Below are 13,908 nucleotides of genomic sequence, written 5' to 3'. Positions count from 1 at the left end.
AGGGAAGTACTTAATTCTGTATCAGCTTGTTTATAGAAACAAAACATTGTTTTTGTGTTGTTTGCATGGTAGACATTTTAAAGGTCACTATTGGTAGTCCAAAGCTTATCTTCATCACGTTGTTAGTTTAAGCAAAGGTCAAGAGGGTTTAATTGTTAGTAAGAAAAGTTTGACAACATTAGTATAAGATACTGTACAAATCAAGACTTTGCTGGAAAATAAAAAAACAATCAGGCAGAGATTTATATTTATTACTTTTCTGCCGTGGACATGAATAAAAGTAAAGTTTCTGGATGTAAACAACGAACATTTCAAAGGAAATTCCCAGGATTAAAAAAACCAAACAAACAACAAAACAAACAAAAAATCCACAGTGCTTTAATAACCAGAACTACTCTTTTAGGAGATCATGACCAGAAAAACCATTTTATGGAGCTGACATGTTTAGAAAAAATGATATATTAAAATTGGACTGGCTAAAGCCTCTTTTTTGTTCAGTTTTCAGATTCAGACATTTTCTCTACCTAGAAAAACAGCAAAGTGATTTTGTGAAAAAAACATTTATTCATTTCCCTTTTTTTTTCTTTCCAAAGAACAACTGTTCACTTCTTTTGAAATCAAAATATTGTTTGTTATTTATCAACTCTTGAAACCTAAGAAAAAGATTTTATTTTAAAAGATGGCACCCCATTTAAAGAACATAAAGATTTACAAAACATACATTTGGTGATATATTTCATTAGAAAGATATTCTGAATCTAAAATAGCATAATTACTAAGTATTGTGACTTTTTCAGAAGAGCTACATGAAACTACAAAAAACCCTGCATGACCTGACAGTACATGACAGAAAGCAATCATTACTCCTCTCATACATTTCGAATTTTTAAGGAAAGTTAGGTTGACTCCATAAAACAGCAATTTGAACTAAAGTAGTTCTAGAATATATGTGCTGTACAGTATTTCATACATTGCATATTGTAGTTGTTGATTAAACGTCTTCAGAAAAACCTTAAGTATTTTGTATGCAAGCGTTATCACCTAGCTGTGGTTTGTTTTTTTTTTTTAATTTATTTATTCTGATTTTTAACATTTAATTCCTACTCTGGTGATGGTTTCAGGCATTACACTATTATTAAGTCAGGAAAATTCCTTTAGCCATTATTATTTGCTTATCTACCCTTTCCATTGCTTTTCCAATCCTGCTATCATGCTGTGCTGATGTCTTCTCACTATTACTGTTTAATTTAACCAGTAGGGTTTTTGTTTTTTTTTTTGCTCCAATGTTGTTTTTAAAATTTTCTGTGCTAAGTCTGTTGTGTGATATAGTGAGAAAACTCACTGTAATAACCTCTTGCCTTTGGTATATGTGGTTTTATTGTGAAACTATGATGCTTAATCTTTTGTACAAATAATTTATTTCTAACATACTTTACTTCATTTTAAGTAAATTGTTGTGGGCTTTTTGTTCATAGTATCAGAGCTTCTGGAAGCCAGATGAGTTCTGTCCATGCACGTTTCTAGAAGCTGTTTGGGTAGGAAGTTCTTTAAGTGGCTCCTGCTGACTCTCATAGCACATGGTTTCTTACCTTATCCGCATTCTTATGTTATGCTTTGTGTTCATTTATTTATTTATTAAAATAAGCTTTCTTGACAACTCTGGGCCAACTCAGCATTATGAAGGACAGTGCTTTAGGTGAACTCTTGATTTCATATTTTCTTTCCATGTAAATAGGTGTCATAAAGGAAGTGACTTTGAAAGTGCTGCATAGAGGTAGTCTGAAAGACACGTTCATATTTTTAAGTTGCAGCATTGAGAGCTGAGAGCCAGTTGGCCTGGGTAGTTTAAGTGCTTCTCTACCTCCTGCTCTGCATGATGTTACAAGGAGATTTTCATGTTCATGGATACATAAAGCATTTTTTTTTTAATTGAGGGAGAAACAAATAACTGAGTAAGAAATATGGAAAGACTCATTTTGACTGGGAGATTAATGATAAAAATTGTCTGTAGTTCTTAATTTCATCAAAATAAGACACTAAAATATAAAAACAAACAAACAAAAAAAAAAACAGAAACCATTTGAAATAGTATATTTCATTTTTTTAGAATTATTTGTGTCTGTTCAGGTCATAAGAAAGGATTTAGTGCCCTTCTTCTTTGAACGGACTTTCTTAAAGTAAATAGCATATTTGTGTTCTTGTGCAGTTTTACTTACTCCAGGAATTGATTGGTGTGATGTGGAAAATCAAAATGTTGTGATCGGTTTAAATTCAATAATTTGTCTTTATTGAAGGGATACATGCAAAAACAAAATCAGACATTAAAATGAGCCTTGTTGTACTTATTTAAGAAAAAGGACAAACAGATGACTTTCACATAATAGCAGGTCATTAAAAATCAGCTTAGTACAAGAAAAAACTTACTGGTTTGCTGGTATTGCTTTTATTGGTATTGCTTATTATTGTACCTTTGTCCCCCAGAGATATTCATCTTAAAGTGATATTTTAATACACAAGAAACCTTTGCACACTAATAGATCTTCAGTGTATCAATTACAGTAATGCAAAATAGGAATGCTGTTGGAATGCCAGCATAAGCAGTATGTGTAGATGGGTGTGATAAAATTACATACTCTTATCTAATAAATTCTGGTGCCTACTATATCCACAAACCATTATTGACAAACTTTTCTGGCTCACTAAAGGCATATACTTTGCTAGTAACATTGCATGTACAGCTTTCCCTTCAAAAGGTCTTTAAAGTAATGATAATTCTATGTCTGTCAATTCCATATGGATTGTACTTAACATTATTTTTAAAACTGTTGTCCTTTAATATCATGATAATCATGATTAAGCCATATGACATAGCATCACTGTAAATGAAGACTGGTTTTTGTAATCTTTGGTCTTTTCTGACATCTATGCATAATTGTTTTTAAGGTGTTTTCAAATGTCTGGTTAACCCTAAGCACTGGAGAAACACAGAAGTGTACAAAAAGAATAGACATTTTTAACTAATATTACAGAACTAATAATATATGGTATAAAAAAGGAGGATCTAAAGGTAAATCTGTTGAAGACCCTGGCATCATTTGAACTGTTTAACCAGAGTTTAAGAAAAATTCTGCAGAACAAATTTTTTTAATATTCACTTATCTATGTTGTATTTAATAAAGTCATTTACCCTCCTAAAGCAAAAAAACCAAACCAAAACAAATAAACAAACACCTTAGAATGTTTTGATTTAGCAATACAGATATTAAATGCAATGAGGAAGAATTAGGTGAGTGTTTTAGTAGTACAGAGGCAAAAGTGGCTATTCCTCTCTATTCATCAGGGTAAGGTGCATTGGGATAGAGCAAGATGTAATGAGTACAAGTCAGAATTCAGTAAAATCTAATCAGATGTTCTTTTCATTGTGGAGATGGACAAATGCTGGAAAGCGCCGCCCTTGGATGTTATGAATTCTCCATCACTGGAGATGCTTAAAACTAAAAAAGATCTAATTGGACCTCATTTAGGAAGGAAATTAGATCTAGAATTACTATGATATCCTTTTTTTTTCCTTTAAATTTTAAGATACTTAACAAAAGTCTATTAAATGAGAAACTTCGAAATAATTCATTTTCAAATTGAACTGATATAAGAACAGAATAAAACTTGAACCTGAAATTCTTCATTATGGTTAAATCGTAGATGACAACAACCAATATATTTCACTGGAGATGTGAAATAATTGTAATTAGCTCCTCTGAGGAGATTCCCCTGAACTTTTATTTGATTATGCAGTCTGTTCAAAGATCAGTGAAGTTCTTTTTAGTTCATGTTGCTTAAGAATATGAAATGAAGTCTGCAGGTTTGACTACCATTGTCTTTTTTTTTTTTTTTTTTTTGAAACTTGAACAAAAATGTCTTTACAAAGAATGTGAGGATCACCGGAGCAAAAAAAAAAAAGAAGAAAAAAGAAAACTTAAATTTCGTTTTCAGAAACAGTCTCTTCATGTGTCTTTATTCAGTGATATAATTTAAATCAATTCTTCTGATTTGATACTCAATTAAATATTCTTTAGTTTAGTGATTTCATAATAGTGTATTTTCAGTTCTGTGCTTCCAAACCTCTTTTTGCTCTATTGTCTTTTGAAATATAAAAATTGTTTTAGTTTAAGATCTGTAAGGAAGTCAAATCCACCAGAAGCATTTTTTTTTCACCTTTTTTGTTTTCTTCCTTAACTCCTTTTTCTCGGGAAGAGGATGATCAAATGATGGCTTCTGAGGCGAAGCTGAAGCTGGATTTTGCTCTGCATGATCCAGCCTTTTCAAAATCTGTTGAAATCTTCCTTCCTGTTGTCTGAAGTCATATTCTACGCTAGAAAAATGAAGAGATGTGAGCTAATAAGTGAATAATTCCCTTTTTAAATGCTTACTTCATTAGAACAGATTGTTTCTTCATTAGAACTTTTTTACTTTGAGGGTGACAGAAAAGTGGAACACGCTGCCCAAAGAAGTTGCGGTTTCCTTCTCTGGAAATGCTCAAAACCCTCCTCGACACTTTCCTCTGCAACCTGGGACCTGTGTTAGCAGGGGGGGGATAGGGCTAGATGATCTCCAGAAGTCCCTTCCAACCTCTATGATTCTGTGGTTCTGTTATAATGTGGCATTCAATATGAGAGCCTGGTTAAAATGCAGTGTATTTTGCTGCCTTGAATATAAGATTATTTATTAATATTTTCTGAAGAAATCCTCTTTCTTTACATGAGATAAGAACTCCAATATTGTTGATCTTTCAGTGCATTTTATTAAATGTTCAGATTTCAATTCTGTTACCTAACTCAATCATGTATCTGTCATGAATTCAAAACATTCACATCTTAAATGTGACAAGTTCATCTCCAGTAAGTACTAAAATATGTATGAAATAACATAAATACATAAGTCTTTGAGATAAGTGGTATGAATTATGGAAGAAATAGGAAGTAGAACTCTACTCACAATGTCTGTATGGAAGCCCATAACTATTATTGATGTAAAATGAGAGTTAAGATGATAAGAGCAAGTATATGCACAGAAAGAAAAGTAAGGCTCAAAAGTATCAATGTGGAAAAGAGGATTTTGATGCAACCAGTATAATTTAACAAACAAACAAAAAAGGAGTCAGCGCTCTGTGCTTTTTCTTTATTATCTCCACATTTTCTAGGAAGAGGAATGAGATTTATATCAGCTCTATCTGCAGTATAGATTTTTGCTGGAGGAGTGGAAAGCAAGAAGAAACTGGCCTTTCGTTTTATTTTTCATAATACAAGCATTTTTAGAGGAAAAAAATATTATCAGATGCATCTGTTCAGTTTTATCAGGTTTGGGCTGAAACATAGTATTATTCACTAGTCACAAGTCAGGAACGCCAGAGAAGGAAATGGTATTTTATAAAAACAAATACCAAAACAAACAAACAAAAAAAAAGGGAAAGTCTCTGTTCCTTTTTCCTTCCCTGCTTCAGGGTTTCAGATTTGTATTTTGGAGAAACTGTCTCTAGAGATCAATTCAGTCTCTATTTAATAACTTTCCTTGATTTTTTTTTTTTTTTTTTTTTTTTTGAGGTAACTGCTTGTTTTCAGTCCCACCTGTGTTTATTATAATAAAAACATTTGTGTGATATGATCTAGATTGGAAGTCCCAGGGTACTTCACCTAACCCTGCTGATTAGGTAATGAAGGTAAACTTACAGTCTGGTCTAAATTTGCTTCTGCTGTAAGACTGAAAAGTTCTTCATTCCTTCAGTAACTCATATAATCAACTCTTTAACAGATACAGATTAGTACTGACTGCCTTAGGCTGTGTATGATAAGGAAGATTCAGTGACACTAACACATCATTGTGCTGTGTTTGAATCACTACTGACTTAGGTTGCTGAAGAGCAGGAGAAGAGAGCACAAGATGAAACATTTAGTTCTATATTCAAAGACAACAGTCATGCTGCAAATAGAAAAAATACATATATGGAATTTTTCTAGATTACACAAAACCCATTGCACGGATTTGTTTAGAATAAACCTGATAAACGCAAATACTTCCTTCAGAATGTAATGAACATCAGATATTAGTTACTCAGAAATTTTTTTGTAACTGCTTCTTATAAGACGTTTCTATGAGAATGGAAATGATTACATTTCTTTATTGTTTTATGTTCTCTCTTAAAACCAATAATTCTTCAAAGGCAGGATCTGTGTTCTTGCTAGTGTTCTTCTAAGTGTTGTTCTATAAGCCTCCAGGCAATCTTAGCATTAAGAAGTACCTACTAAACCAAAAGACACATCAATGTTCAACTGTTTCTTCTGTTCTTTACTTCATATATTTGTGCTTCTTACTCAAGATCTTTCCTGTATTGCAACTGTGTAAACTGAAAAGGCAGCATAAGAAGCATAGTTTATTCTCCTGCAGAGAGAAGATGTCCTGTGGTAAAGGGATATTTCTATATTAATTCTACAGAATTTCTATGTAATGTGTGTTCCTGCAGAATCCAACAAAAAGTTGTATCTTCTGTCAGCTCAGGGGTGTTCAAAGGCACTGATCTAATAAAGGAAGTCTTTATTGTTCTGATTATTCCTTTTTATACAGAGTGAGTCCATATTGTTGGATAATGCATGTAACTTCCTGGAACAACGTGTACAGTGGAGAACACTGGAAATTTTTATCTCAGAAGAGTTGTGGTATTTGTGAAATGTCAAGTGCTTTGAGAAAAGCAAATATTAAACTTACTACCAAAGGTTTAAGGCTTCAGCACACAAGTGAACTATATTTTGAGCAATAATTTCCAATGCTGTGTCCAATTCTGACTTTATGGAACAAGCATATTAAACTCTTTAATAAATAAAGCTCTTTAATACATTGGGTTTATGTAGAAAATGTGGTGTGAAAAACACATCAATGTGGGTATAATTTACTGCTTATATCCATAAAAAAAGTTAAAGCATAGTGCTCACAAGGTGGCAAAAGCTAAAGCCTGCAATACTCTTTGAAATAAACAGAATACCTTTTATTTCTTTAAATGAAAACAAGCAAATATGTAGAACCACTGGAACACAGGAATATCTTTAAAGAGAAGGAAATGCTGGGAGATCTTTCAAATCAAGTTTGCTTGTTAACTTGTGTCTTGTATGACTTCAACTCTTGATCTTCATAATAAATTTCTGGCAAATTCTTCTTCCACTATTTTCTCTTGTTTTAAATGAATTTTAAAAACATCACAACATGCCATAATGTGATGTGTGTATCAAAGCTTTTTTTTTATTATGAAGGAAAAAAAAGTAAAATTGGCATGTGCTTTCAGTAGAGTGCCATTGTCTCATTAGCTGATCAGCTGCTACATGCTTTAAAATGCCCCTTAAACAACAAAAATAAATGCAAAATACAGGATTAAAATAGTGGCATTGTAATTTTTCCACTAAATTTGATTTGAATACATACTTGTTATCTTTTCATTTGAGGCCTAAAAAATAATATGGTAAATTTTGACTATACACACATCTTACTTTTCATTCTCTTCTGTCTACAAAGTATATCAGTACTGGGAGTCTGGAATGGTGAAATGTGGGCTCCCAGTCTGATTACGCTGCAATTGTTCAGCATTCTTTGAAGAGTCCATGCAATATTATGGAATCAACTTAAGATTTGTATTCTGATTTATAATAGAGCTTGCATTGACTGGATAGTGTGTTTACCAATTGATTGAGATCCTAGAAAATCCATTGCTGAGAGGACCAGCTACTTGTGCAGTATTACAGAGACTTTGTACTTCCTCGCTTTTTGCTAATGGGCAGAAAACCAAAGACTTTCTGTGTTAATGTGAATGTAACACTTGGAATTGGTATAGTTTCTAGAACACAGTACTACCAAGTTCATCCGAGTACAAATTCATGTGTAGTTTATGTTAAAGTAATTTAGACTCAAAGTACTTTGTCTCAAAATAATAATAAATAAGCCTTTGCTGAAGTAAGAAGGGGGATATGTTCATTGTTCTGCATCACGCAGACAAGAACTGGTGCATAATGGTATTTGGAGAATGTTGTGCTTATGTTTTCCAAGATCCAAATTTATGACAGAAATTTTATCTCAAAAAATCTAATACAGGGAATTTCATAATTAGAAACAGCTTCAAAGGTTTTCAAAGCATGATAATAATAGTAATGCTATGAAACCTTGATGGAAGTTTCTGTTTGAATTTCCAAAAGTGCAGTATCTTCTGATAACACCAGTGCTAATTGCTCTTTACCTGGGGAGAAAAGAAACAACAAAAGCTCCTTTCATATTCCCTTTTCTTTTTTAAAAAACAGGGTTAATGATAACAGACCTTTTACAGCTGTGAGCAGGACATTGTATTGTACATTTGTGAGAGATATACAGTCAATAGAAAATTGTGCAAGGCATGGTACCTGTAAATTATACACGCGGTGTTCTGACACGTGCTGCAGTTGTTGAGGTCTTGACCAGTGTGGTAGAAGTTGCGCCTGTAACAAACAGTTGTTCATGTAATGTGTGTTGGTAAGTACATTGACAGACTTCTTGATAAAATATTTCCAGGCATTAAGAAACCTTCAAGCATTCTTTGAAAATAGCTTTTTTTTTTCTTGTAAGAAAATTTTGACATATGTGATTGTCACCACAATCAGTCATATCCTGCTAAGTTTTTGAATAGCCACACAAACCTGTTCTACCCACATGAAAATGTGTGCAAAGACCTGGGTTGTCGTCAAGTGGGTAAGTCCTTGTCATGTTCCGGACTGTTATGTGCAATTGAACCTGCACAAATATCTCAAGGCAGCCTTTTTGTCATGTTGCAGACAAAAATAAGCTTACCAGGTTGTAGTCAGGAAATACTATTGATGCACACAATGCAATGCTAACATGAGGGATCCAGTTTTATGCACAAGCCAGTTGTGCACAAATGATTTACTTTACGTGTCTAAGTGCTGCTGTTTTATGCAATATAAGAGATGTTGTGGGAAAAGTTAATTCCATCCCATCCAGGCACAGCACATTAAGCCAGTTATGTTGTGTCTAAAACTATATGTGTGATAACCTAGACTGCACACTGTTTTATTTAAAAAGCAAACAAAATTCTTGTTTGCTTGTTTCTTTGAAAGATACATTGGCTGTTTTATTTTTTTTTTCCCTAAAATAAAAATTCTTTGATGGAAATACTACATTACCATAAAAGACAACTTTAAAATGCATCTAGGATACATTTACTGTAAGCTGAAACTGTTGTTAATGGTTTGGAGAGCATTAATAGTATATTTTTAATATGTAATTTGACCACAGAAATATTTAATATTGTATTTTGTCATATGAATATATCTGCTCCTGAGTCTTCCGGCATGAGTTGTGTGGGTAGTATGGATATTATTTATAGTTTGTGAATATGTTACATAAATAATCTTGTGACTTTGGCTAATAGATATGAGACTGTTCATTAAAACTCAATACAGATCATGCATTCTTACTGATACTGAAGAAAGCAGTCATTCTAAAATATGAGACTCCTAGGAGTCTTGCTAACAATCTTCATATGCTCTATGTTCATAGCTTTAATAACTTTTAAGCCCTGACCTTCACTTCCTGCAAAGATTTCTTGACACACTGAAGATTAAATTAATAAAATTAATTCAAAAAATTAATGTGGTCTTTTGCCTTTTTCCATTCTAAAGGCATTCCCCTTAAGTGGATGTGTTATAAGTGATACAACGAAACGTAACCAATAACATAGTCCCAACAATGAAAGCCTGCAGATGTTGTGCACTGGCCACTAATTTTTTTGCTCACTCACTAAAGCAGAATTAATATTGAACAGAAGCATGGTTTTGCTGATATGAACTGTTTCAGCAGTAGGTCTGTTCTGGCACTAAATGCATATCTGACCTTGATAGAGAAAGCTGACTTGCCATAGATTTGTTATATTACTTAGTACATTAGACTGTTGGGTTTTGTTGTTCAGCTGCAGAGAGATTTTAGCTAGATGGAGACTGTCAGCTGTGTGTTGGCATTGTAACTGATAACATAAATCTAAATAACAAAGAGTGCTAATAAAGTATGTCTCTCGCTCAGTTTACTAAAGGCAGTGATAATTAAAGCAACCCATAAAGAGACTTGCTTTTCTGTAAAGGCTCAAACTCCTCAAAAACTGAATGAGATTATTTTTGCGAACTCATCTTTGAGTATTTCACAGAAAAAAATATAGTAGCAAAGGTTAAAAGAGCGATAACATCTGCTTCAGGTTTTTGATGAATTAGTGATATTAAAATGCACCATACCCTTCACTGAGGGCTCTGGATTTTTCAAGGTCTTGAATTACATTCAAAAGGACTTTAATCTTCTCCTGGTTTGACAGCAACGACTCCTCTACAGACTGCAGCTTGCCTTGTAGAGCACATAGTTCACCATGTGTCAAATGAATTTGATTTATTTCACTAATCTCTTTGTTGATGTGTGGTTTTATTTCATTCCTTGGCAGATAAGACTCCGTGTGAAATCCTTCTAAAGAGCCATTACATTGGGAAACATCAGACAGAGTAGAATTTTTCTCAGTTTCAGTACTAACTGAAGAAACAGATTTTGAAGCATTACTGCTGGTCGATGACATTACTGTGTGATCATCATTTGTTACTGTCACACAGCTGGAATCTGTTTTATTCTCTACTGTCTGTAAGTAGTTTCTGAGGAAATAAGGAGATGAACTTTGATTTGATGGAGGTGATAATGGAGTAGTTTCTTTACTGTTTGTATCTTTGCTGACTACAAGCAACTCAGAATCACTGTTAGCTGTTTCACAAGAGTCAGAATGAGGATTACAATCTTTGCCATTAGTGGAATCACTTAGGCAAGGGCATATTTTTTCAGAAATAGGTGACAGCATGCTGGTTTCATTGTTTTCATTACTATTTATGATAGTAGAAGAATTAGAAGAATGCAGTAAATTACTTAAATTCATGTTCGTGTCTGATGCATCCACGGAAGTATCAGTGTTTTGTGGAAAATTCACATGAATGTATTCAGGCACCTGTGTAGAAGCAGTTGTCTTTTCTGTTACTGAGGAATCATGGATTTGGATATGTCCATTTCTCTGTGCTTCTGGCAGTCTTTGACTTGACTGACCATCCACCTGAATATTCCTGAATCCATCTTCCAAATGGCTACTTATTCTTAAGTAACAGAAGTCTGAAGACATAATGTCTTGTTCAGAAAGACTGTCATTTACTGGAATGCAGTCTTTAGGCTCACTTGGCATTTCTGTTAGTGATTTGCTTACCAACAGTTTTTTTCTTCTAAAAACAGGGAAGTGTTTCCTGAGGCTAGGAGATGTTTGTATGGCAATATTCTGAAGCCCCTTCTGAGCCTTTGGAAAAGATGAAGGTTGTAACAAAAATTTGTGTTGTTGAGATATTTCTGTATTTTCTATCATTAATGCAATATCTTGGGCAGGATTATTATCCAGTTCAGTGACATCCACTGTCTTTGTGTTGATACCATCATCCTTGAAACGAACTTGCTGAGATTTGCTTCTGCGGTGATGTGGCTGTCTCATAAAATCAAATGAATCCAGACTGTTTCTCTTCAGTAGCACCGGGCGCATTTTCATGTTTTGCTGGGCCATTGAATCACAATTTAAAGTCTGCAAGTAATGGGTCGCAAAGAAGCACATTACATTTGTCATTTGAACTCTGTCATATGATTGTATACCTTAGATTCAAATGAACACCTTGCTAATGAACAAGATAAGCATTTCATTCTTCTTGTTGTTCTTTTTCAAATTTAATTGCTCGTTAGACTGAACACTAAGGTAAAGATATTAAATATAAAATGTAAAGAAAGATTTATTGTAGCTGGAAAATGCAGAAAGTCTTCTGAAGCAAACATGATTCTTCATTTTACAGAATTGCAGTAGACAGCTATGCTTACAGTTAACTCATTTAAAGGTCACACTGTGTCTTATGGCTTTCCCGATGGCTCTTATTTGTCAGTCACCTCTCCATTAGCAATCCAGCTTTTTTTTATATGACAGATCAGTCACACATCTTAAATGCGTCCTGACTAAACAGACATTGCAACTTTTGGGGGCACTTTCATTTCCAATGCATAGTTTTACTGATGAAATTATATTAATTAATAACAAACTGAATTGCTTTCTTAAGAAAGTTTTCTTCTTCAGCCGTGTTTTTACTGTTGAAAGTTAAATTAACATTTCAAAATAACGTAGCCACTTGTGACCAGATAAAAACATAGCATTACTATGTGTAGTTGTTACTTCAGTCCATGCGAACAGGAGGCCAACTGTATCTGAGGTATTGTGTCATTTGAGAAAATCTTGTAAATACTTTGACATCAGAAGATGGTCCAATCTGAATAACCAGCAAATGCAGAATAGCATGAAATATTTCCTGAAAGTAGAAAGACAACAGTTGTAGATGAACAATCACCAGATATGATCTTGTTCTACTGTCTCTAACAACTCAACCTCCTGTAGTTTTGTAACGTTAACAGTGAGATTTATAATAGAAACTGAATTTTTTTTTTTTAGTTTGGAGCACCTCATATAAAAGGTCATAAAACAACCAAAAATGGATACAAAACACTCATGTTTCCTTTTAGTCAGTCACACTATAATACACCAATGATACATGCTTCAGTGGCTGAAGGGATGCAGAGTATTGTTTCCTTCCAAGAACGTGAGCCATGTATTAAGAGGAGGTGACTGATGTGTGGTGCATTATGGTATGAGAAATGCACGTAAAACAGCATTGCTAATGAATGTGTGATGTATTAGTGCTGAAGTAAGGGAACATAAAGGCACCCACCATAAAAACTATCTTGCACTTTTCATTCCGTGTGCAGACACTTTCACATATAGCTGGCAATCATGTAGGCCATGAGGAATCTTGTTACTTGAATATTTTTAGCAATGTAAGATAATTTGATAGAATTTTGCTGGCAACCCTATTGTTACAAATGTAGAATCGTGATGGCTCCCTGAATTAGAACATACAGGTGAGTGTATACCATATATTGTCTTGATCAAAATATGTATATTTAACTTGTATGCTTATTAGTCGGCACTTTTTCACTCCAGCTGTTGCTGATTCTCACCAAAATAATGTGTGCTATGGACTTACTCTTAAATGTGAGTTCTCCACAACATTTTGGGCTGAAATTCAGAATATGCAACAAACAATGATGGACTGTTAACCTAGCTGCTGGAATAGAATAGAATTGGGCTAATAAAATAAATTTGTGCAAAATGTGGGAAATATACCACAGGATTTCTAATAATCCAATGAGATTTACTTCCATAATTACAGAGATGCTTAATATTGTGTCTAAATTCCAGCATGAAATTATGTTTGTGTCCAACTGGTGGTTAAATTACCTGTACTTTTATTGTCTTAGTGTAATGTTTTCTTTAAGCATTGCACAAACTTTACCATCTTTAATTTAGGGGACTGTATAATCAATGGGTATACAGATGGTGTGTGTATATGTCTGTCTATCTATCTATCTCCAGGAGCTTGGCTAATATAATTTATATTGGAGAAATGAGAGAAAGTCACTCACCCTGTCCCAGGGCTCACAAGATTAACTCCTGATGGAACAGATCTCCAGAGAGATCCTTCCCCACTGGCAGTCAGCTCTTAAATGGGTCTAGGAGAGGTGCAGCCAGGCTCCACCCCTTCCTGCAGCACAGGTGAATTGCCTTCACCTGTGCTCCTGTGGCTGACTCATTGCTCGCCTCAGGTGATCAATCAAAGGTTCAGGCTGTGATTCAGCAGCCCCATACAGGGGACTTAATGAGCTGGATGTATTGGGAAAGGTATTTTATTACAGTGTAATCAACAAATTTATGTAGCCCCACGTAAATTC

General features: G+C 34.0%; 2 protein-coding genes across 2 annotated transcripts in view; one reads left to right on the top strand and one right to left on the bottom strand.

The window, feature by feature from the left end:
- DOCK2 (dedicator of cytokinesis 2) overlaps positions 1 to 13,908 on the top strand; it is a 158,750-nt gene that overhangs the window by 59,201 nt on the left and 85,641 nt on the right. The gene's annotated exons all lie outside the window — the stretch shown is intronic.
- Positions 2,265 to 13,908, bottom strand: part of INSYN2B (inhibitory synaptic factor family member 2B) — a 28,856-nt gene continuing 17,212 nt past the window's right edge. Inside the window, exons 2-4 of the mRNA XM_031555669.2 lie at positions 10,308 to 12,431; positions 8,430 to 8,504; positions 2,265 to 4,369 (exon numbers count right to left, since the gene is read on the bottom strand). Coding sequence (XP_031411529.2) covers positions 4,183 to 4,369; positions 8,430 to 8,504; positions 10,308 to 11,707 — 1,662 coding nt within the window. The 5' untranslated portion in view covers positions 11,708 to 12,431 and the 3' untranslated portion in view covers positions 2,265 to 4,182. The remainder of the gene's footprint in view (positions 4,370 to 8,429; positions 8,505 to 10,307; positions 12,432 to 13,908) is intronic.

Source organism: Meleagris gallopavo, chromosome 15 (assembly GCF_905368555.1).
Source record: "Meleagris gallopavo chromosome 15, MGAL_WU_HG_1.1, whole genome shotgun sequence".
Classification (NCBI taxonomy): Eukaryota; Metazoa; Chordata; class Aves; order Galliformes; family Phasianidae; genus Meleagris; species Meleagris gallopavo.
Note: the sequence above shows the minus strand (reverse complement) of the source record. Positions and strands in the feature narration are given on the sequence as shown.